Here is a 23,722-nt window from a genome sequence, read left to right as displayed (position 1 = left end):
TTTTTAATAATTAGACATTTTGTATTGCTCGTTTTATTATCCTTTTTTATTTATTTGTGTAATGCGAGCCAATTTACATTTATTTCATTATTTTTATTATTGCACATCTATGTAAAAGCATCTATGTAAAAAGTAAAAAAAATGATGAATATTTACTAACAAACTATGAAAAATTTAATGCTGCAAGATTTGACACTGCTATAGTATTTACATAATTAGCAATAATATTCTTCTAGAAACTTATAATGTCATAGCTAAGTTATTTATTTCAATTTTTTAATTCTGCAGAATCATTCTCATAATTAAACTTAATAGTGAGCTTAATTAAATAATAAATAGATTATTTGAGAAATATACAGTAGTTTATTATATTTAATATTATTTTATATTATATTTAAATAAAATTATTTAGAATAATTTTAATTATATTAATTCAATGACTACATTTAATTTATTCATTTAAGTGTTTATAGATGTGCAATGATTAAAATGTAATTTTTTTAGTAACTTTTTTATATATCTCAAAACATTAAAATTTCGTATATTAATAATTTGTTATAATTGTTACAATAATTTCTAGTGCGATTAATACATACATAAATAATAAATATTAAAATTAATTTATTAAATATAATTAAAATTAAAATAAATATTGTATAACAAAACATATACTTATTTATATGTTTTCTGTTTTAGAAAATATTGAGCGAATATATAATAAAATATTATATAATATAATATTATTAGATCATATATATAAATCACTCTAATAGAAGTTTTGTAATATTACAAATATATACATATATTCTTGATATCAAATTAAAAATTACAAATTTAAGTAATTAATATCAATACATTAATATCAATACATTAATATCAATACATTAATATCAATAAATGTATATAGGATGTATACAGGATTGTTATATTAATTCTCAATTATCAGCTCAAGTAAAAATAATTTCCTCAGCATATAATAAATTTCATATTTCAAGAAGAATAAAATATAAAAGTACATTAAAAGTTTATACATATATTTCTTTTAAAAAGCTTCTGAATAAATCAATGATTAGATATATTTTGCAGACATATTGGGTTATAATATCATAACTGAAAGATCATATAAATTTCTTGTTTAATAATATGTCAAAATGTAATTTGTCTTTATCCTCCGTTTAATAGAACAAACTTGAACGTAAAATGTTAAATTAAAAATAAAATGCTAAATGAAGCTAATTTATAACTATTTTATTAATTCGTTACATCAAAATAAATTATTACCTTGTTTTGTATCTTAATTTGTTGAATAAAATTAATTAATTAATTAATAAGTATTTATTTAATAAGTAATTTTAAGTAAAGTAAAGTAAATTAATATTGCTTAAAATCTACAGAATACACAAATAATATAAACATTTTAATCATCTCACTAAATAAATACAATAGAAATTTTACAGAAAAATATAATGACTTTGTTCACTTAACAGCTGACATTTAACAAGTTGACTTTGTCTATTTATATGGTACCTTCATAGTACATTCTTATATCATTAAGTACATTCTTATATCAATGTATGTACATACGATAGTTTTCATATCGTACAAGAAGATATAATTTTTTATTTGATGTAATCCAATGTGACTCAAAAAAAGAGAGAGAAAGAGAGCAAGAAAGAGGAAGAGGGGAGAAGAAAACAAAAGGAGATAAAAGAGATATAAATGGAAGATAGTAAAAAAAAAATAAAAGGGAGAAGAAAACAGAGGAAAGAAAAGGAAGGAGAGAAAGAGAAAATAAGATAATTTTTCACGAGCAAATGAACAGAAATACAATTAATAATCATTAAATAATCCAAGTAATAATTCATTATTTCTTTCTTGATTAATAGTTTTTATTTATAACGTAGGGTTAGATTCGTTCATCAGAACGAACTACGGTTAACACTAATCGTTAGTGCATTTAATTAATGAGTGTGTTTAAGATTGCTCATGATTATATTTTCATAATACTGAGCAACAGTCGTTAATATGTTACTTTAAGTTAGATTGATGCTCATAGGAACAAACGAGTGTAATAAATTTGTACATGTATATACTGCGCAACCGACAATTTTTCATCCCGATGTAACGCTTTTAAAGCGACACCTTGTAAATTCCATCTCGTGATGATCTTAAAATTACATAATAGATAAATCCGAGGTGAACAGAAATTGTTTCCATTTCCTTTAGAAAAAGGAAATAGAAACAATTTCTTCCTCTAATATTACAAAAATTGCTTAACATTATAAAATGCCAACAATAATATTCAAATCATATTGATTATGAGATAGTTCCTTGTATTTATATTCATAGAATATCGTTAAGATTTCCCGCCTATTCAGATACTACTTTAAAATCTCTCTATTTATATGAATTATAACAATAATAACTTAGAACTCAGTACTGATCGCAAATGATACGGACTTATATTCCAAATTTAGAATGCCAATCATGAAACGATATCACTGAAAATTATTCGTATGAGTTTAAAAAGCTCTCGGGGTATGTTTGTCATGATTCAAATAATTGTTATACTGTTGTCCCGCACGACGCGACTCTCGATCAAAAGCAATTGAAGTAACAATCAATCCGAAAAATTTAAGAAAGATATTTTGCTTATGTTCTTTCTTTAGAAATAATATTGTAAAAATTACATTTTTCTAATGTTCATGTTCATTATAATATCAAAATATTTGAATTTTTATCTAGAAAAATAGAAATTAATTATTCAGGTAGAAATTCAAATATTCTAAAATGGAAACATGCATTGACAAAGAAAATGCTTTTGCTAACTTTTTGTATTATTTTTAAATGCGAATATAATTTACATTCGAACGAAGGCCGCGATACAACTCGCGGAAGTAAATTTAATTTAATGTTTGTCACATTATTTATAACTATTCTTAATAGCAAATATGTTTCTGCTGATATTTAATAATGCAATTTTATTAACTATATAAATCAAAGTCTGCTACGATTTGTGCTGCTCTGATTGACAATCTCGAAATTCTCTCTGACAGCATTCATACAAAACTAATCAAACAAGAAATATATAAATATATAAAAAATATATAATAATCAAACAGATTATTGAAAGATGTTCGTTCTGTTTTCTGAACTTTTATTAAGTCGCCTTTATGACTTTTTATTATGTCTCTTAAATATTCAATACTATACAACTTCCAAAATCAAAGAATGAAATCTGTTGCAAAAATCTTATTTTCAATATTTATATATTTAAAAAATTGATAATTTCAATTATTATATAATTTCAGGATATATGCTATAGATTATAATAATATAATGCACAATAGTTCTAATTGCTGACATTAAATGAATAATGTGCCATCTTAATTATACATGTTTTCCATAGATACTTTACATCATTTTTGAAAGCCAATAGTTTGTAATAAAAAATTTGATAAAGTGTTTGATCAATAAAAGATGTGAATTAAAACAATTACTGTTCGTATATAAACATTCTATAATTATCTGTTTACATCAATTTTGAATGGCATGTCTTGGAAAAATTGTTATTATTGATTTACATTAAAAAAATTATTCTACTATACTTTTATATAAAAATCTACAATATAATAAAGTATAAATATAAATAAAGAAAATATAAATATTTTATAATGAACGCTGAGAGATTATTTATTCATAGATCGTCAATAGGGTTGCCTAAAATTCTAGATTCAACAATGTCACATTTTATCTCCGACTTAAAATTTAAATTATATGTCAACTTATGTATGACATTCATATTAAACAATAATTTTTTAAAAGACGTTTTTATTAAAAAGGAATCCAGATGAATTAAAAAAAGATATCTTATGATATATTTTTAACAATATTTTTATGAATTCTGTTTTTACCAAAACTATTAATATTATTATTTAATATTGTTTCAGTGGAATTTTTCAGTCTCTTATACATTTTAATAAATGTTACATAATATCTTGAAATAAAAATGAATTAATAAATGGCACCAGCACAAAACTTTAGACTTGACTGTTGCTATAGCAGTTTGTAGCAACTATAATATCACAGAAACAATTGAACAAATTTACGTGATGTCTTTTTCTATTTTATTTTGTGAAAAATTAGAATCTTGTCGTGAAGAATTTTTTGAAGCTTTAATCTTTTCCTGCAACCAACATTTAAACAATTTTTATAATTAAAAATCATACTGCTGAATTCAGAAGCAAAAATTAAAAATTTTTTTAATCCATTCTAACAAAGATATAACAAATAAATTTATTTATTTATATATTATAAAAATTTCTCTGATTTTTTTAATTTCAGAGGAATTTATGGAAGCAGCAATCGCAAATCACTACAGGTAAGCTTGGCACCGATGGCTGTATTGGTATCATTTATGATATTCTTCTTTTCAAAATTTTATGTATTTTATATTTGTTTGTATTTTTTTTAACTTGTTTATTAAGTTATTTATTCATCAATTTATTTACAATAGGCTATTTCATCTAGATTTGAAGAAATGTAAAGAATCTCTTTAGCAACCTTTATCAGTAGCAATCAAAATCAGTTGCATCAAAATAATAAATTTGACTTAGTTCATAAGCATGTGTTTCCACATATATTTTGTAGCTATGCAATTGTTACAATGATAAAAACGTATCAAGTCTTCTCAATACTATTACAAATTCAATTGCAATTATGCAATGTCAAATCAATCGTTTTTTTGAACTTTTGAATGTTATATATTTTGCACTGTTGTTGTTGAAAGTATAATATAATCTAATATATATTATAAAATATCATGCTGAAGAATTTATATTCAGAACTAATATATTTCTGCTATTTTATCATAGCTAATTCATAACTAATTATTTTTAGTATATAATATTAAAATAAAAATAAATTTTTAAAAATTTATAAAATGGCAATGATTAAAATACTGAAACTGTTATATTACAACCATGTCAATAATTGTTACTTGTTCTGTTCAAATGCTCGTTTTTGTTCAATTTTTTTTCTTTTCTTCAAAATCTTTTAACAATCAATCCGAAAAGACGTATCTCAAAGAGAGATGTCTTTGATAAAAGTAACATATGCATATGTATATAATAACACATGCATATGTATATAAAATTATTAATATAATTTTCTGTCAAAAAAGAATTGCAATATATATTAGCTAATAAATTACAATATAGAAACCTGTGTATTTCTTAGAATTTAATAAATACAGTATGTGTGTACAAATATGTGTGTACCCACGGTATATGGATAATATTTATATTTTTTTTATCTTCCTTTCTTTTTTTTTGATAACAGCTAAATTTTTTAGAGTACATGGCATGACTAGAATGCACTTACTTCTTTCTCCCTTTAAATTATTTTAAGGCAAGACTATTTTTTCTCACACACATTTCTCTTCTTAACTTTTTCTTTCTTTGTTTGTCCTTCTCTTCATTGATTCTTCTTTCTCCTCTTTATTGGACACTTTCGCAACACATTCATGTTTTCAAACTCTACATACATGTATACACATACATACACGTATTCATTAATACATCATCAATACATCATGTGAATATGTTCGTTGTTAATCGTCTTGAAGGATGAACTTATGTAAGTTCCTAAGTCCTAAAACAATTAGAGTTCGTTCTCCACAGAATCATATCATCCCGATACCGCTTCAGTGTCCTGCAATCAAAAGTGAAGATTACTTAAAATGATTTAAATAGGAATGATAAAAGAGAATTGACAAGAAATTAGATTACATTACTCTAGCAAACACAAAGAATTAATTCTGATCTGATGTTCCTCACATACGAAACTAGACATTGAGAGATGCGCATAAACTTCCACAATCTCCATGCGACATCTCTCTCCATGATGGAACACAAACAGACTTCTAACGGAGATTTATTATTACATTTTACAAGGAGAACCTCAGAAGTGTTCATCGAGTTTTTCATTTTCCAATTTTTTTGATGGTTTTTGAGGTAAAAAAAGGATTACCGCCCGCGGCGTTTATCAACATGTAGCTTTGTTTTTGAGCTTTGCGGCTTTGTTAAAAATTTTTAAAGCTCCAAAAATTGAATGATTGCGAATCCGATTCGCATCCGAAGTTTGGCAATTTTTTTTTCTTTAATATGTATTTTTTACTGGACATAACAAATATTAACTGTGATAATTTAAATGAAGTTTCTAATCTCGTAAGATTTTATAAGATAATTCTCCTCTACTGAGAATAAAGACAAATCAGTAAAAATTGAAGAATTTATAAGATAATTCTCATACTGAGAATAAAGACAAATCAATAAAAATTGAAGAATCTTCAATATTTATTGAGAAAATAAATTTTAAGAAGCAAAATCTTTGTTTTTATAAAGACAGGAATTAATCATGTCTAAGATAAAGAAATTTTAAAATTGCTCAAGACATTCCTGTTTTTCACATATTTCTAGTGATTCAAGAACAGTTTTGAATTCTCCTCGCACGTTATATCACATCGATTACTTTTCTGAATATAATTCCTAATTTAGAGATTGATCTTCATATTGATAGTATCTCAATACAATTATTGTATCTCTATACAATACAAGTAATATTCAGTTATATTCAATTAAAATTAAAGTTGTTAATCATCAAAGTAAGCCAGAAGTTATAGATATTTGGAAAGAATTTTCGAAATCTATTATGAAGTTACTAAAGCCATTTATTAATAAAGTTCTAAAATAGAAGAATAATATTGGAGTTATTTTTAATGGAAAAAGGCTGACATTCAATCTTCGTTGTTTTTAAGCGGATGCAGTAACACATGTTTTTGTATTAGGACACCAAGGTCATAAATCTCGAGTTCCAAATGTTGAAATGTTGAAAGAAAGTTATAGAAGAAAATATTCGCCAAGATGTTATGATATATCGTGGTACTGATCATTGCTTGTGAACAAACAATACAATGTATGTTTAAATAGAAAGCATCATATTGAAGATGACTCTTCTTCTTGCTCGACTTCCTATAGAGTACTTCCTTCTAGTAAAGTAAACGATTTTTTATTATATCATTGCATCTTGTTTGCCTTGATGTCATGGAAACATTTTCTTAACTATTATTGGAAAATATGCTCCTTCTTCAAAACTTTCATTTGCTTCGATAAAAACTTTTAGTAGTAGATTAGAACAAACAAGGCAATTCTGTCCAAGAGAACTTCCAAGACAGCCTACTAATGTAGTAAAACATTTGTTATGTCCAATGGATTTTACGATTCTTTTCTTTCACGGAACGGAAGCGCGAGCTCCGAGATATCGTAGAAGTCATCCTGAGCAAAATAAATATCATTTATAAATATCATTTATAGCAATTCAAGCTCCATGAATCGCCAGTCTGCTAAACACGTGAACCTCAGTCTATCAGGGTCTTACTTTTCAAACGAATAAATAAATGAGAGTCTGATAGAATTGTAACCGGACTAAATAACAATTGACAGGTATATGCGAATTACGCCGAAATGAAAGGAAATACTTAGAGCACTGACGACGACGGAGAGCTATAAAATCGTCAAAGTAGAAATCCGTTTTTTTTTTCAAAATCGAAAAAACCAGGCAACATACCCGTAGAATCGCCATCGTGGCGACACATTGTTATATCTCACCCTCTACTCAACGCAAAAGAGTTGAGACAATCGTACTTTCTAAAACATTTTCTTAAGATTGAAAATTTTGTCCATATATTAGTGACATCTTCTGAAATAAGAATTTATCATTGCTTTCTAATCAATTCATTACAATTAATTTCGATCAACTTGTTGGAAAAAATTTTAAATCCTTCCTCGTTATGATACAAATCAAACTTTAAAATCTGATAATTATGTAATTACCATTATCTTATCCTCTTTCGATCAAGACTTTGATTACAAAGCAAAAGTACGTTGTACATTCCATCATTGTCATTAAATAAAAGCACTTCGCATAGCGACAGTTAATGCATCAATGCAATTATTAATTTTCCTTACTTTAGTCTTGTTTATTTTCCAAATGAATAAAAAGGATTATCGTCAAATGAATGTCACAAGATGTCAAATTTTGGATGATTTCTAATACTACGAGTTTCTTCAACAATGATGAAAATGAAAAACAATTTTGCTTCCTTTAGCAAACATGGAAATATCATTTGTTTTCAACGCATCCCTTATGATTAAATTGATCGTATGCAAACACGCACATAAAAGAGATGTAAATCTGACCGAACAATTTGTTTGCAAATGCTAATGCAGATTGTACAGTATTATTAGTTACTTCTAAGTCTCATAACTAATAATGAAAATATTTAATGAAAAATCCTTACTATAATATTTTGAAAAGTTCTCGAGACCAGTTACAAGAATATGCAATCAAAATTCAATTAAAAGTTTTAAAATAGTTGTAACATTATCCTAACAATGCTATCCATGATTATATTAATATTGTTACATAATGTGTCACTTATAACTCTCTACACTTTTTATGTGGAACACTTTTTTCAAAAATATCTATTTTCTGAAATATTAAAAGATTTCCATGCGTTTGAAAAAATGATGTATAATAACAATATTTATTACATTTTCTGCTTAAAATATTTCTAATAAATCTTTTTTGGTAATCGATTATATTATTTATATAATTAAATTTATGTGCAAGCAATTTAAAAGCAAAATAATATTATTGATATAACGTGTGATAAAATAGAATTATCTTATTTTAAAAATGGCAAACTATTGAACTGTAATGTGTTAAAAGAATTTTAAAAAAACTAAGAGATTTTTTGTTAACTCACCGGTTAATAGTGTTCATTGAGCATATGTCTTGGCGGATGCCAAGCTAGCTAAGGTATATGTAGCGAATAGGCCGATATAATGGCATCATATTGGCCTTGGTTTAGAAACCTTGTATTACACCATAGGCCTCAAGAGTAGACATGATGAGATAAAGCAGCCAGAGGGAGAATAAAAAGACAGATGTAATGAGCTTTGGTATAAAAGGTCCGCCCAATTCACCACCGATCGACTTTACTCGTCTCACCAACAGTACCAGAATTACAAAACAAGCTTCACTGCAGAACAAGGTGACGGAGAAGGCCAAGCTGCATCATAAAGAAAATTATCTATAATTGTGCACTATAGAAATAATAACAAAGTGGAACACTGCAAAGTGCATTCGGAATTTTTATTTAGTGTAAACAAACAATTTATTAAAAATTAAGCGTTACATTCTTATCTACGATAATCATTCAATTTTTAATTCCGTATTTCAAGCAATTCAAATATTGTTTAAAGATTCTGCTAATTCACTTCGATCTAAATTGATGATGTCAGAGCCGAAAAAATATAACGGTTTCTTCTGGCATTGTTCCTCATTATTAGATATAATTTCTTTCTAGATTGTTATTTATTGTTTACCAAAACAAAAGAAATTTAACATATTATTATATATATTATTATATAGATGTTGCTTAACGGTCGCGCAATAGGTGAATACTGCGGTATAAATTTTCGAAAATATTCACTAAGCCCTGAAAAACTTTGCACACACGCTCATAAGCTCAGGAAAATTTTTAACTGTTTCAATTTTACGCTCAAGTGGCACTATTGTTGACTTATTGTTGACTTATTTATAGAATGTTCTTATTGTCTCTTTTCTAAATATCATGTAAAAAACTTGAATTTAGTAATCACCACTTTGTTAATGAATGATTACCCTCTCAACTTTATCTTTGATAACAATCATTCAAGATTTCACATATCACATTTTATCTGATCTCATTCGAACGATTTCAAACTAATTGTTTGTTGGCAACCCGTTCGTAGATTTATTATCACGAGTAATCGTGTACCAGTTACGTGCCTTAAATCATAATTATTGTTTATTGTTTAAATCATATATTTTATTTATGCACATATATAAATATAAACAGTTTTACTATGAAGATAATTAACGGAAAATAAATGTTCAATAATATTTTTAAGAGAATTCCTCAAATTTAATATAGAGAATAGTAGAAATAGACTATGCGGTGTATCGTTTCAAAAATGATTACTTTATTATCTGTTATTATGAAAACTATTTTTAGGATAAATGCATTTATCCTAATATCACATAATATTGTGAAAAATTATGGTATATTAAATTTCAATTTAGCATATATTCAATATTTAAATCTATTAAATCTATAATAAATTATATATTTGTTTAGGTGTCGGATATTAATAGCTTCGTAATAGCTCTTGTTACTTACTTGCCAGTTTTAACAACAAATTGTTCACTACGGCAAGTATGATAAATGGCAGCAATACTCCACGCGACGCCGATTCCGAGGAAGACATTTACGGCATTACTTCCAGTCACATTGCCTACGCTTGCATCGGCGTACTTGTCTTGACAAGCGGCTACTTTACTCGCGAATGTATCTGAAATGATTTCATATATTTGAAGTTTTTTTATTATTATGATCATTAGTATTATGCACAAAAACAAAATGTTAGCGGTATATCGATAGACGGTAGCACGGTTTTAGGCTGCGTTCCAATATTCACTGCCAGTACTGACATTATACAGTTTCAGGTCACGTATATTATAGATTTTTCACTTCTTTCTTTATTATTTTGCCATTCCTTTTACCGTTATAAATAAAACTGAGACTAGACACAATCAACAATTTTTTAAACTTTTTGTCAAAAGTCGAAGTGTTTCGTTTACGATTAATTGTAAAATTGCGTTCAAAAATATCATCCAAATATTAACATTTTATTTTTCCATGAGTTTCGAAATGCAGCGTGCTCGTTGAGCGCTTGGTTTTTACCTGCGAGAATCTAAAATCAAATCTAATCAATTATGTTTAACTGCTTTAGTCACGTTACGAGCACAATTATGTTACAAGAAATAAAGTGTTGCAACCTTTTTGCGATCAATATGCGCGGGACACTCGGATAATGCTTCTGAATATGGCCTTACTTGTTCAATGGATGATAATAAGGATTTGAGAGTTTCAAACTGATTTGGTCCAATCGAAAAAAATAGTTCGTTTTATTTTTCATTAAACAACAGTTTTTTTCAAATGGTTGAGTGTTTTTGGTCCCACAATATCCCAATGCAACAAACGTTACAAATGCGACAAATGTGAAATATAAATTAATGAGTGAAACAAGTTAATAATTTTTCTATTACTACGCTATTTTCTAATTTTATCTTTATCTTTAATGCATTAATTTCTTTACTTACCAGGAATGCTGGTACCAAGAGCGACGAAAACAATTGCAGTGACAGAATCTTTGATACCCAAAGTGCAACCAAAATATGAGGCAATATCGCCGATTATCGCCGTAACAACACCGATTCCTAAAATGCTGACGATAAAGCACAAGTAACCACCAGCGATATCTAAAATTTGAAAAATAATATTTCTTTTAGCTTTTGCAAAAATACAAGAAGATTTCTAAAATTAAATTCTCGAATAATATAATATAATACGGGAATAATATAATATGCATTTTTTTTAATACATAATAAGAGAAATTAAAAAATACATATTCGAAATAAAAGATTATGTATAAAATATTATTGTGTATTTTAAAAAACTACATCTACAAAAGATTTATTAAAATAGAGACTTCAACTTCCGGTTGTGTAAGATTATAGATGAGCGATGAAAATAGAAGTCTAAAAGAAGAAAATAAAAAGAGAGCACCGACTTAAAGGTAGCATTATGATTCGATAGATACAGAAGATTTGATAGGAACAATAAAGAAAAAGGGAGTGAAAGAAGATTATTGGTAAAAAAAAGTAGAAAAAATATTGAGGAAGACGAAATACAGAGTAAAAATAGGAAAGCAGGAAGGTGGAAGTTTGGATGGTGAAATAAGGATGTCCACTTACAAGGGAAGCTTTCATTCTTCGGGACATCGATTTTGCCAAATTTTTAATAAAATGTAGTATTGGTATAGAAACGCAAATATTATCCAGAGACTCCAAAGTAATATCTGACAATGTTAACAAACTGCTGCTAGAATAAGTGGCTAAAATCAAATTACAATTTCTAGCACTCATTCACATATAAATCATTACTAAATAAGAAATATAATAAAAAGTAACTTAAGTGGTACGCATTTGGTAACGAGTTATTAATTATTAAAAATTATCAAATAAGTGCGCTTCTATATATTCTAATAATAAGCGCTCACTGGTAAATGAAAAATGAGATGTTACCATCCAATATTACGCATGTTCGCGGTTGCTAGGAACGCGATGAAATGTTTGAAAGTGTGTATTATAAACAAATATTCTGTCAGTGTAGACTTCACATCTAAATATCTCGCCGCGTTTCTACCACGAAATGCTGTAACGTTAGGCGGTTGCACCTTGTTGCACACTTGCATTTGTCGATCGATCGGGCGAATAATATGCTCGCATTCGATGATTTTTAATGATTAATAATTCGTTACTAACTGCGAAAATCGCAAAATGGAATAGAGAACTTTTCTACTCAGTTTGATCTGCTCTATCCGGTGTATCATTAGGAATTAGACAGCTTGTATATATATATATTTAGCTACGCGTAAAATAAATTCAAATTCACATGTTCAAACGCTATTTGTTAAAAAAAATGCTATCTAAATCTTCAATTTTGGAGGTACTGTATGTCAAAATATTCCAGAATAATAATATCTCATAAACTATTTATTGTTATCTGTAAAATATCTCATAAATCTATTCATTTTTTTAATAATTTTACTTTAATATTTTTATATCTAGAATAATTGGAGTTATATTATGTAAAAACATTATATAAATTTGTTTTAAAAAATTGTGTGTTATATAAAAAATATCGATAATGGCGCTATCTACGTATATAAATCAATATCATAATCAAGTAGCTCAAAATCCTATAACTTTTATTTGAAATATCTTCTATGATATACATCATTTGCAAGATATTCGGGATAGACAATTAAAACAGAATACTCCATATATTAAACGTTAATGTTATTGTAAAAAAGTTTATTACACACCTGTGGGCGGAACGAAGGCAAAAAGGACTTTCCAGAAAATGGTAAGTGAATGCATGAGATAATCCATTACGGACGGTGAGGAAGGTTGATTGCTTCCCTCTGAATCATCTTCATCACCTCCACTGACAGTCAACGCTTCCGCAAATTGTTCTTTCCAAGAACTCGTGCCTAAAATTCAAGTTTCAGAATTCTTATATTAAAAAAAAATAAAAACCATTTGAGAAAGGAGAATACTGCAATTTATAATATTTTGCAATGTGTAATTACAAATTAATTGGAATTCCTTCTTTAAAATAAAGCATGGTTCGCGAAAATAATTTAGCTTCAAGTTTTTTTATAATTCATCAATTTTTATATATTTCTCACAAAAATAACGGTTAATAAGAAATATAGATAATATATGTTTTATATTACAGAATAGAGAACAAACAATTCTGCTTAATGAACTAATAAATATATGATGCAATGAATTTTTACTAAACAAATAAATTTTTTTTTATTTTACTTTTGACACAATATTCGTTATAAACTCATTCGAAAATATGGACTATTCCCTTCGACTCTTTCAATTTCCTTCGAATTTGCTAAAAATTCAAAATATAAAATTATTATCTCTATTGATTTTATTAAAACTGATTTTATTAAATGTAAACGTCTTTTAATAAAAATAAAACATGATTTCCTTAAAAAACTAACTTAAATAAATTGGAACTTCTAAATACTTCGGTTTACATAATTTAATTTTAATTTTTTTATTAAATATATACATTCGTCATTATATGTGAATGTATACATTTGTTATATTATTCCCTATCTATTAACTAACTATTACATTAGCTATCTATGACATATTTGTTATCATTAAGATATAATAGTAATATAATATAATAGTAATATAATTATGTAATATAATAGTAATATAATTATAACTTAACACTAAAAATTTTTGTTTAACTGATAATAATGAAACAAAAAATAAATTAATTAACATTTTAATTTAAAAAACATTTATTTAACATTTACAAAAAATATTTATACGAACGTTTTACAGCAAGCGAGCCACCTCTTCTCCCAAAAATTAACGTAATAGAAAAAAACATTTGCGGCTTCAAAAAACCTAACTCTTTCCCCCAAGGGAATTAATTCTTAGTACGAAGAAGTAAAAGATGATGATGTTCGAAAAGGGAGGAGAAGAGAAGAAAAAAGAGCTATGGCTATGGAACAGAACAGAATAGAAGAAGTAATATCACTTTACATATTTGAGCTACGTGTTACGTAGAAATAATAGAGCAAACAAACATATTAGAGAGACAGTTGAGAAAATGATATGCGCTATAAAACAAATGGCGGATAGGACAAAGAAGATTTTGCTGGAGATTTTAGACGAAAAATATGGATATTTGATATGGATTGATATGGATTTTTCTTAAGATTTCTTTTAAAGAGTATCATAATGTACGAAGTAGAAATTTTGAGATTGGAAAGCATATGAAGTAATAGAAAGGTGTCGGATAAATTCATAAGATAATCCTTAAGGTTTGATTGAGAACACATCGGGATACATTGTTAGAGAAGAAATGAAAAGGCATTTTTGCTTATACGCGTTTATAGATATATTGTACGTATTGTAGTTTTATATTTATTTAAAATAAAAATATATTTACTATAATATTGTAATTCCTTATGAAGGATTACCACAACATTATTTATTGGATTCAAAAAATATATTTAATTTATTATATTATCTATTGTCATTGACAGATTAAAATCAAATTACAATAGATTATCTATTATCATTAAAAAAAAACGGATAGTTTTTATGTGGTACATCTGTTTCAAAAAATTTGTTTTAAAAATAAATATTTTGCTAACAAAATTTGTTGCAAATGCTTTGTTGCAAATGCTAAGATTTGTTTTTGAAAAATTGTTTAGAATAGAAGCTCACCGAGTATTATGGAGGCGTTTGCTCGCTGGACGAGCTTATCCACGGTGTTCTTAAACTCCTTGGATTCTTTAATCCTGATTTGCGCTCGGGATACCTCGCCCAAACGCGGTCGGCCCAACAATGCCATTTTCTCTTCCTCTGTTCTATTCTCTGGCAACTTCATTTCTGCTGCTGCAGCGATTCCTGCCTCCGCTGAAATCAGAAAATCATATTTTGCTGCTTTAATGTCGTCATATTTTCTAAACGGTATGTGTATAGAAAGTCGATTTATGGTCAGATAGGAACAACGAAATAAATTCTATTATTTTTCTTTAATTCCAGTTTGCTATAAATAAATAAGATAAATATTATCGAAACGTTTTTATATATTTAAAGACTAAATTACTTATTTTTACTGGCAACTTTCAAAATGTTGATTCTTTCAAACAATTTAAAACAAAAATTTTTATGTTAAAACACATATTTGTCCAAAGAATTTCACAAGTCTTTTCTTTCTTAAGCAGAAGGTAGATATAAAGATATTAGGAAAGGAGGGAAAGGGAGAAAATTAGATGAGAGAAATGGAAAACAAAATGCTGAGAAGAGAGGAAGAGAAGGAAGCAGGAGAGAGACAGAGAGAGAGAGAGAGAGAGAGGGGGGAGGGAGTGCAGAGAATAATACGGAAGAGAGAAAGAGGGGAAGGGCTATGAACTTAAAAGGATTAGATAAATATTAGTATGGATAAAGAAAGAAATAAGAATAAGTTTGGAATTGAAGGAGACGAGAAAACAGAAGTGCCGGGCGATGTGTAGGTAGCGTACATGTGATTCTTCAGTTTTAAAAGATCGATTTTCGTAATTATAAATGAATAGGAAATTCATTCCTTTTGTTAGGTCTTTTCAATCTTTATACACGAATTTATTTCTCTTTCTACTTTTTACTGAATTTATCATTTATAAACCACTTTACCAAATATTTTACCACGCGTCCAGCAACCGTGAATATATAACACTGAGCTGTGAATATATAACACTGAGTTGTTTCTTTGTACGAATGCTCACTACTTTGCACATTTATATAAATTAATAATTCTTTAATCATTGCAAAAATTGTAAAATAGGACTTTTTTATTCAATAAAACCCATGTTATTTACCAATAAGAAATGATGGGCAACATCAAAAACGATTATGTACAGATAATTATTCAAATTATGTAAGCAAACCATTACTGTATTTTTTTTTCATTTATTTATAATTGTAACTTTTGCATAAAGTAATCAATATAAATGTAACCAATGAAATTTTTATAAATTTTTTTTATTGCTGAAAACGAATTCATGAATACAATTACCCTATTATATTACATTTTTTAATTATTTTCAAATATCCAAAAATTCCATTTTCGGCATACTTAAATTTTCTCAAAAATGTAACGTAATAAAACAATTCATTTGTGAATTTGTTTTTAGCAATAAGAAATCTTTAAAAATCATTTTGTCTACTTCAGTAGTCTACTAGTCTAAAAAAAATAATTTAAATTTGAATAGCATTATCAGACATTCGGTACATAATACGTTTTCATGAATTGTTGACATTTTGATAACTTTATTTTTATAGTTTTATGAACAAAATGAGTAGAAGTATCAAATTATATTTCTAAAATTATAATTTCGTTTAAATGTATCCATAACATTAATATTTTACATTTTATAATTTAAATATGTTATATAAAACAAAATAAATATATATATATAAATATATATATATTTATTTATTTATATATTACGATGTATATATATATATATATATATATATATATATATATACATCGTATTTTTTTCTAAAATTCTGTTCGCAAAATTTTTAATTAAAATATTTTTCTCAAGCAATATTTGTGATAATATATGAAAATGATTCATTCTATATATTCTCTATCATTATTTTTATCATATTTAGTTTACTGTAAACATCCAATTTTCTCTTTGGAACTTTTTTATTTTATATGCTTATTTAAATGTTTAGATCCTGTATAAAGGAAGATAGAAAAATGAAAATATAATAATTTTAAAATATATCACAAATTTCTAAATCAAAATATTTAGTCACCTCCTTGCAGCAATGGCTCGTCTAACTCGACATAGAAAAGAGCATCCTTTTCATAAGAGTCCTCTTCGATGATTTCCAGATTGATAATTTTTCTGAAACAATTCATTTATAGCATTAATACTTTAACAAGTTTACAGGACTCTCCAAACAATAATAATAAATAATTAATAAGAGTTAGATGCGAAAATAAATTTTATATTATAGCTTACATAAATATATTATATTATAGCTTACATATGCATAAAAACATATATCGATTTTATTTAAAAAATATGGACATTTTGGTTCTACTTTGAACTTAAATATAATCCTTGTTGATCAAGTTTTGTTCATAAGTGATGTTCCATTAAATATAATAAAATATAAAAATACAGTAATTCATTAGGTAAAAGTAGAACATCCAGATACTCAAAATAAACAGAAAAAACTTTATCAATTGGCAAAAATGCGGATTGTCGATAGATAAAAATTGTTTTTAAAATAGATAAAAGAGAAAGAGGAATCAATTTCAAATTTGATTATCGATTAAAGGGGAAATAATTCGATTTAACTTTGAGCTGCTACGTTACAAATTAAAAATAATGGTATCTAGTTCGCGGTTTAAGCAATTATCCTGAATTTATAGATATAAATTTAAAAAAAGAATAATCATTAGATGCCTGTGAGCCTATTTGTTTTACATTGGGATACGCAGTTTGTTTTTGTGATTTAAAATTGTTTTGATATTATGTTTTCAGTTTTCTCCTAGTTGTCGAAGGTAAGCATAAAAAGCGGGAGTCCCCTTTTGCTAATGGTTACATTTCCCTAGTCATCATTTTTCCTTTCTTTCTCAATAATGTTACACATCTATTATTTTCAGGCCTTTTTGCTATAGGTCTTCTATGATATTCTCTTTTGCACAGAATACATGCAATCCTCTAACCAAAACTATAATGGGTCTTTTGTTCTTAACAGAAAGAAAAAAAAATTAATTTTTTTCACGAAATTTCATCTTCTTAACATGACTGTGCGAGAACGCAGATATAAAAAAATAGGTATCTCTTATTTTTGTCTCTTATCTTTTCATATATTCGAAGTTTATTAAAATCGGAAGGAGAATGTTAGTTGTGTTTCCTTGTGAGAGCAAAAGCGCGCGATTTTAGAAGAAGGGGGAGAGGACAGAGTTGGAAAATTCTCAGTTTTCTGAGGTAATGTCAAAATCATAGATTATGATTCGGGAAAAATTTTCCGGTATAATTTTATTATACACAATTTATAAACCGGAAACAATGTTCGGAATAAGCATTCGCACGTCATTCGCACACTCGTGCAAAATAAAGAGACATCATTTGGAAGTGAAAGAAAGACTTTAATGAACAGAAAGATACAGGAAATAATAATCTTTCGTGCGTAGGCAGTTTGCGCAATTCTAGATTGATATTATCGACGCGTTGGTAGAAAGAAATCTTTCTCACATATATGTACAGAATGACGATGAATTTCTGCTCGTAAAAATATTAACATTAATTTAAACAAACGTAGCAAAATGGAAGTCGAAAAACTAAATTTACTAAAGTCATTAAAAAATGTTGAAGTATGTCGAATAAACTTTTCGATTAAAGTTTTAAAATGTTCTGATAGAGAAGTGAATATACAAAATCTAAGTTATAAGAAAAAGCTATGAATATGGCTATGATTTCATCAGATAATGAGAATTTTGAAGAAAGTAATGATTCGAAATAAACAGATTCCAAACACAAATCATCTATAAAGAAATCAATGAAGATAATAAATATTCTTATTCGAGACCAATAATAATAGAGAAAAAATTATTTCGCAATTTCATTTAAATTATTTCGTTTTAAACTAAAATTTATGTAAGACTATTGAAGAAAACTTTTTTTTAGAGAACTTCTTTTGTTTATATCATATGTTTCTTTCAACAAGACTAGTCTTCTCGATTTTCTTTATACTTATTCCCTTTCTTTGCCTTTTGAGATTTCTTTTCACCTAACTAATTCCCTTTTCGTTTTTTCCTAACAACTTTTTTCTTAATACTTATATTACTATTTCTTACCTCTATATTTCTAATAATTTATTGTTAAATGCTCGAAAGTTTCTGTTCTGTTATAATCTACAATGTTCTATTTCCGGTCGTACCAAAATCTATCTCACACTTCTTTATTTTTATATCTAAATCTCATTAAAACTAAATCGACATTGAGTTCTCGCTACTGTTTGTTTATCAAATTAAAGTTTTCCAAATTCCTAAAAAGTTTTTCCGGATTTTTATCATTTTTTTGGAGTTCTAAATAGCGCTGCAAAAACTCTTTCAAAAAGTATTAAACTTTAAATTTCTCTCATTTGAAATAGAACATGAATTAATTTTTGTATCTCAAAAATATGAAATCGGCATACTTTAAATCTTTATTTTTTTACATTTAATCGCTGGACCTATTTTCAAAGTATATCAGGAATTTTGGAATTCTTTGGGAAAAATCCAGAATTCCATAAATTAAAAAAATGGAATGTTAACTTCACAGAGATAATTTTTTACAATTTAGCATATTTTATAGAGAACAAATAAGCAATTTTCATATACTTGAAACACGGATGAGCATCAGTGGAAGAAGGTCTAACTAACTATAAATAGCGTTAGAATATCCATTTAAGCCCATACGCATGTTAAATCGATCGACCTCTGCCCGCTACAATGAAGTCTTATGTTACTGCTTGTTAAACAGTGATTTCTCTCGAAAGAAGAAACTTATTTATATCTTCAATCAAATCTAATATTTAACGATGGTAAACGCACACTATAAAATTTTAATGTATATAGACATATAAAAAGTTTAATAGTACTCCCTTAACAATTGTTTAATAACAATTTTTTGTAAAAATAATATATAAATATCTTTAAACATTAAGTGTAAAAATCAATAACAGATCAATGACAGATGTGCATGTCCGTGTAACTACGGGCCTGAGCGCGTGATTTTACGCAATATTACTGGTTATCTTCAATCGGTTATAATTCAAAAACTATTGTAGCCCTAACATTTTCGTATAAGGATGCTTGTTCTACTTTACTTGTAGAATACACTATTAAAATATTGGTGATTGTGAACATCCTGTATATTATAAATATAAATATAAATATATATATATATTTCTTTTTTTTTATTTTCTCATACCAAATAGAAATTTTACAAAAGGAAGAAACTAATAAGAACATATATGGATATATTTCGTATAATTTTATATTTGTATATATTTATATATATTTCCCTATAGATTTATATATATTTATATATGTTTCTGCATAAGAAATTTTTACTAGGTTGTTTTTATCAATTGACACCTATCTTCATAACACAAAGTAAAACGACTATTTTTGCGGAAAAATGCGGAAGAATGGTAAAAATTAAACTTTTCCTTTGAATAAAATAATAGAATAGTTCATATGTATGTTCTAAGAGAACAACACAGATGCACGCTTTGCGCGTGCCATTTTTTTTCATTGTCACGATTTGAGTTGTAATTCTTCATTGCCGCGAAATTTGCCATAATCTCAGTCTCATCTGTCTGTCCGAGCTGGATTGGACACGCGGAAAATGGCAACAATATGCATGAGACATTCGACTTCACGCATATATGTACGGATCTTTTTGATCACGGCATTATGGATATAATTAATATATAATGTATATTTTTTTCCAAGAGAATTAAATATTAATTAATTGTCTTCTAAATTATTTGTAATTACAAAATTTTATTATTTTGTGAAACTGAAAATAAAAATTGAAATCATATCTGTTTACATATAACTATACCTGTTTACATTTCTTTCTTTATCTTTAAAGAAGATAGGAATTTTTCTTTCACCATTAAAAAAGGAATAAATATATATATATATATATATATATATATATATATATATACATATATATATATACAAAATACTATAATTTTAAGAACAGAAAATTTTAGAAAGCATTATAAATTCAAATAATAAATTTGTTTTTAATAATTTTACTCATTTAATTATGTAATTTTAGAAAGATAGATATATTATACTTACTCTGTCTGATTATCTTCAAAAGTCAGGCTGCCTTCGGTGTGCACGTATTGCTTGCCAGGTTTTGCTGTGCCTTCTACAGTACGGTAAGGGATAATAACGCGACCACGAGCCCCACTATAACGCACTACTCGAAGAGGATGCTGACCCACGCTTTCCACTAGCTCTACATCTCTCTCGGGAAAACCAAAAATGCCGCTGTGATCGTCATCCAGGATCATCACCGTCGCCAGACTTGGTGAAACAAGCATTGCTGGTTGTGACACATTACTGAGCCTAAATATCAGAAAATATTAACATTAATTTTTAAAAAAATTATATCATAATTTTAATAGAAATCGGTATTACAAATTCAGTCTATGACGTGACCCCCCCCCATATTTCAAATTGCATTTTCGTGCCTTCAATGGCCAGAGCTGTTTCTTAAAACTATCAAGAATTCTAAAACTACTAAAAATCTACACAGAACTCCAAAAAAAAATTAATTTTTTAGATAACAGAGGGCTAACTTCACAGGAGTGAAATAAACGCCTAAAATAAATAATTTAATATTCATTTACACTGTTTATTTGATCTCGTTAGCTAAGATAAAGACTTTAATAAATACAGTTTCCCTCTTTCCTTCATAAAAGCAATCAGGAGTTTCAGGAATCTCATCAATATAAAATGTGTTTGATGAAAGAAGGAAAACTTGTCGTGATTTTGATTTATGATGAAAATAGTCGATATTTTAGAGGAGCACGTTATTTGTGTGAAAAGTTCTTTTGCTTTTCGCGTTTTGTAATCACGATTGCCACTTCGGTTCCAGTCGAAGACTCCAGCTTTTTCAACAAATCTCCGACTGTTCGACAAACGAGAAGAACCTCCGACTAACAAATTTTGATAACAGTTGTTTGGAATGATATTGAGCATTCAGCGGTCACGACAGCAGCAGAGACCGATTCGAATATCTTGACGATTCTCTTGTGCCCGTTTTATAAATAAAGTTTACTCCTTTACTAAAACGGTATTGCTCATTCCGTGAATGCAAACGAGAATTATACGGCGTATGCCCGCCGCTAGCGCGATATATATTGTTACTTTATCTCTTCTTTTTTTATAATTCCTTTTTAACATTACTATTAAATATATAATAAGAAATTGTCTATTTTAAGAAACATGAATGACATTGAAAAATTAAAAACAATAACTCTAAGAAAAATTATTTTTTAGCTATGATATTTCCCGCTTTAAATTGAACAACTTTTGTTATTATTATTATTTTTTTTTACATTCACGCACAAAGATATTCAGCTGTATTGTTTTAAACGTCCCATGTATGAAATGTCTCATAAATTATTGACTTTTCGTTAGTGTTACTTTAATACTTTTGCAGGCACAATAAAAAGAAAAATCGATTCGTCTAAAAGAAATCAGACGATTCCATTTAAAAAAACGCGGGTAACATTAAAAAATTTAAATAGTTGAAAAAATTACTTTCTACTATATTTTCTTCTTCAAACTAAACAACTTTTATTATTATATAGAAGTATAAATCATCTCATAATATCATAATATCTCTTCTCTCTGAATATTAAAAAGAAATTATTACAGAAAAATACTGTAAAAAAGATGTATGATGTGAAAGAAAAGTCAAAAAAACTGAGAAAAAGAGTCAGATATTACATCCATTGAATTCAAATCGAAATCACGCAAGCATCTCAACTTTTCAATCATCTTTTATAGATATAATAGAATAGATAAAGCAAAAGTTATTTTTAATACAACAAATGCAATAAGTACAATAAAAAATACAGATAATCGTATTGCAGATTCGCAAAAAATTAATAAAAAACATGATACGGACTATTCCATTTCCAATTGTAGCTACGTTGATTCTGATCTCAATATGATCCCGACATTAATTCCAATATTTCTACTTGCTCTAGCTTTAGGTGTCAGCCAATGTGATAAATAGAAAAGTATAAAACATCAAAGATCTGAAAGATTAAAGAGAAAAATTAAATCAAAATTTAATAATAGATTATTTTATTTTAGCTGAAAAAATTTCCAAAGTTATGTGTCATAATCTTGAAGTAACGGAAAATCTTTTACCTAAAATAAAAAATTTTTAAATAAATTTTGTTATTAAAGATAATGGATCGGATAAATAATGTATAAATGATTTTTTGCAGAAACTTTTAGACATATCATTAAGAAATTCGGAGAGTGCAAATAGAAATTCCTGATAAAGCTACAAACAAAGTAATATCCATCTTTATTATGTAGGAGAAAGATTATTATATGAAACGTTACACGCAAAAGATCCCGCACAAAATTACAGGTTTTTCCTTCTCTGTGAAGTTGGCTGAAAACTTAGTATGTTATAGTTCATGACTGAAACTTAGTATGTTATAGTTCATGACTGATCAAAAGTTTCATTAGGCACAAAATTTAAGAATGGTTTTTTTGCTACAACCGTTTGAAACGTTAAAAATATATATTTTAATATATTATATAAGAATTTTTATTATGTGTTTTCTCGTTTTTTATATCATAATTCAAAAATGGCTACAGCAAAAGCTTTAAAAATGATAATTA

General features: G+C 27.0%; 1 protein-coding gene across 14 annotated transcripts in view; it reads right to left on the bottom strand.

Moving 5' to 3' along the window:
- Positions 1–1,262: 1,262 nt before the first annotated feature.
- Positions 1,263–23,722, bottom strand: part of Calx (sodium/calcium exchanger 3) — a 34,703-nt gene continuing 12,243 nt past the window's right edge. For 12 of the 14 annotated variants that reach the window (XM_025217854.2, XM_089073708.1, XM_011636163.3 and 9 more), the window contains exons 3-10: positions 21,146–21,418; positions 17,086–17,177; positions 15,001–15,192; positions 13,056–13,223; positions 11,269–11,427; positions 10,286–10,457; positions 8,828–9,133; positions 1,263–5,712 (exon numbers count right to left, since the gene is read on the bottom strand). In XM_025217854.2, coding sequence (XP_025073639.2) covers positions 8,929–9,133; positions 10,286–10,457; positions 11,269–11,427; positions 13,056–13,223; positions 15,001–15,192; positions 17,086–17,177; positions 21,146–21,418 — 1,261 coding nt within the window. In that variant the 3' untranslated portion in view covers positions 1,263–5,712; positions 8,828–8,928. Of the gene's footprint in view, positions 5,713–8,827; positions 9,134–10,285; positions 10,458–11,268; positions 11,428–11,922; positions 12,063–13,055; positions 13,224–15,000; positions 15,193–17,085; positions 17,178–21,145; positions 21,419–23,722 lie in introns of those variants that run through there. The other 2 variants (XM_011636165.3, XM_089073714.1) reach the window with 2 other exon arrangements.

Source organism: Pogonomyrmex barbatus, unplaced genomic scaffold (assembly GCF_055798465.1).
Source record: "Pogonomyrmex barbatus isolate J1 unplaced genomic scaffold, ASM5579846v1 scaffold15, whole genome shotgun sequence".
Classification (NCBI taxonomy): Eukaryota; Metazoa; Arthropoda; class Insecta; order Hymenoptera; family Formicidae; genus Pogonomyrmex; species Pogonomyrmex barbatus.
Note: the sequence above shows the minus strand (reverse complement) of the source record. Positions and strands in the feature narration are given on the sequence as shown.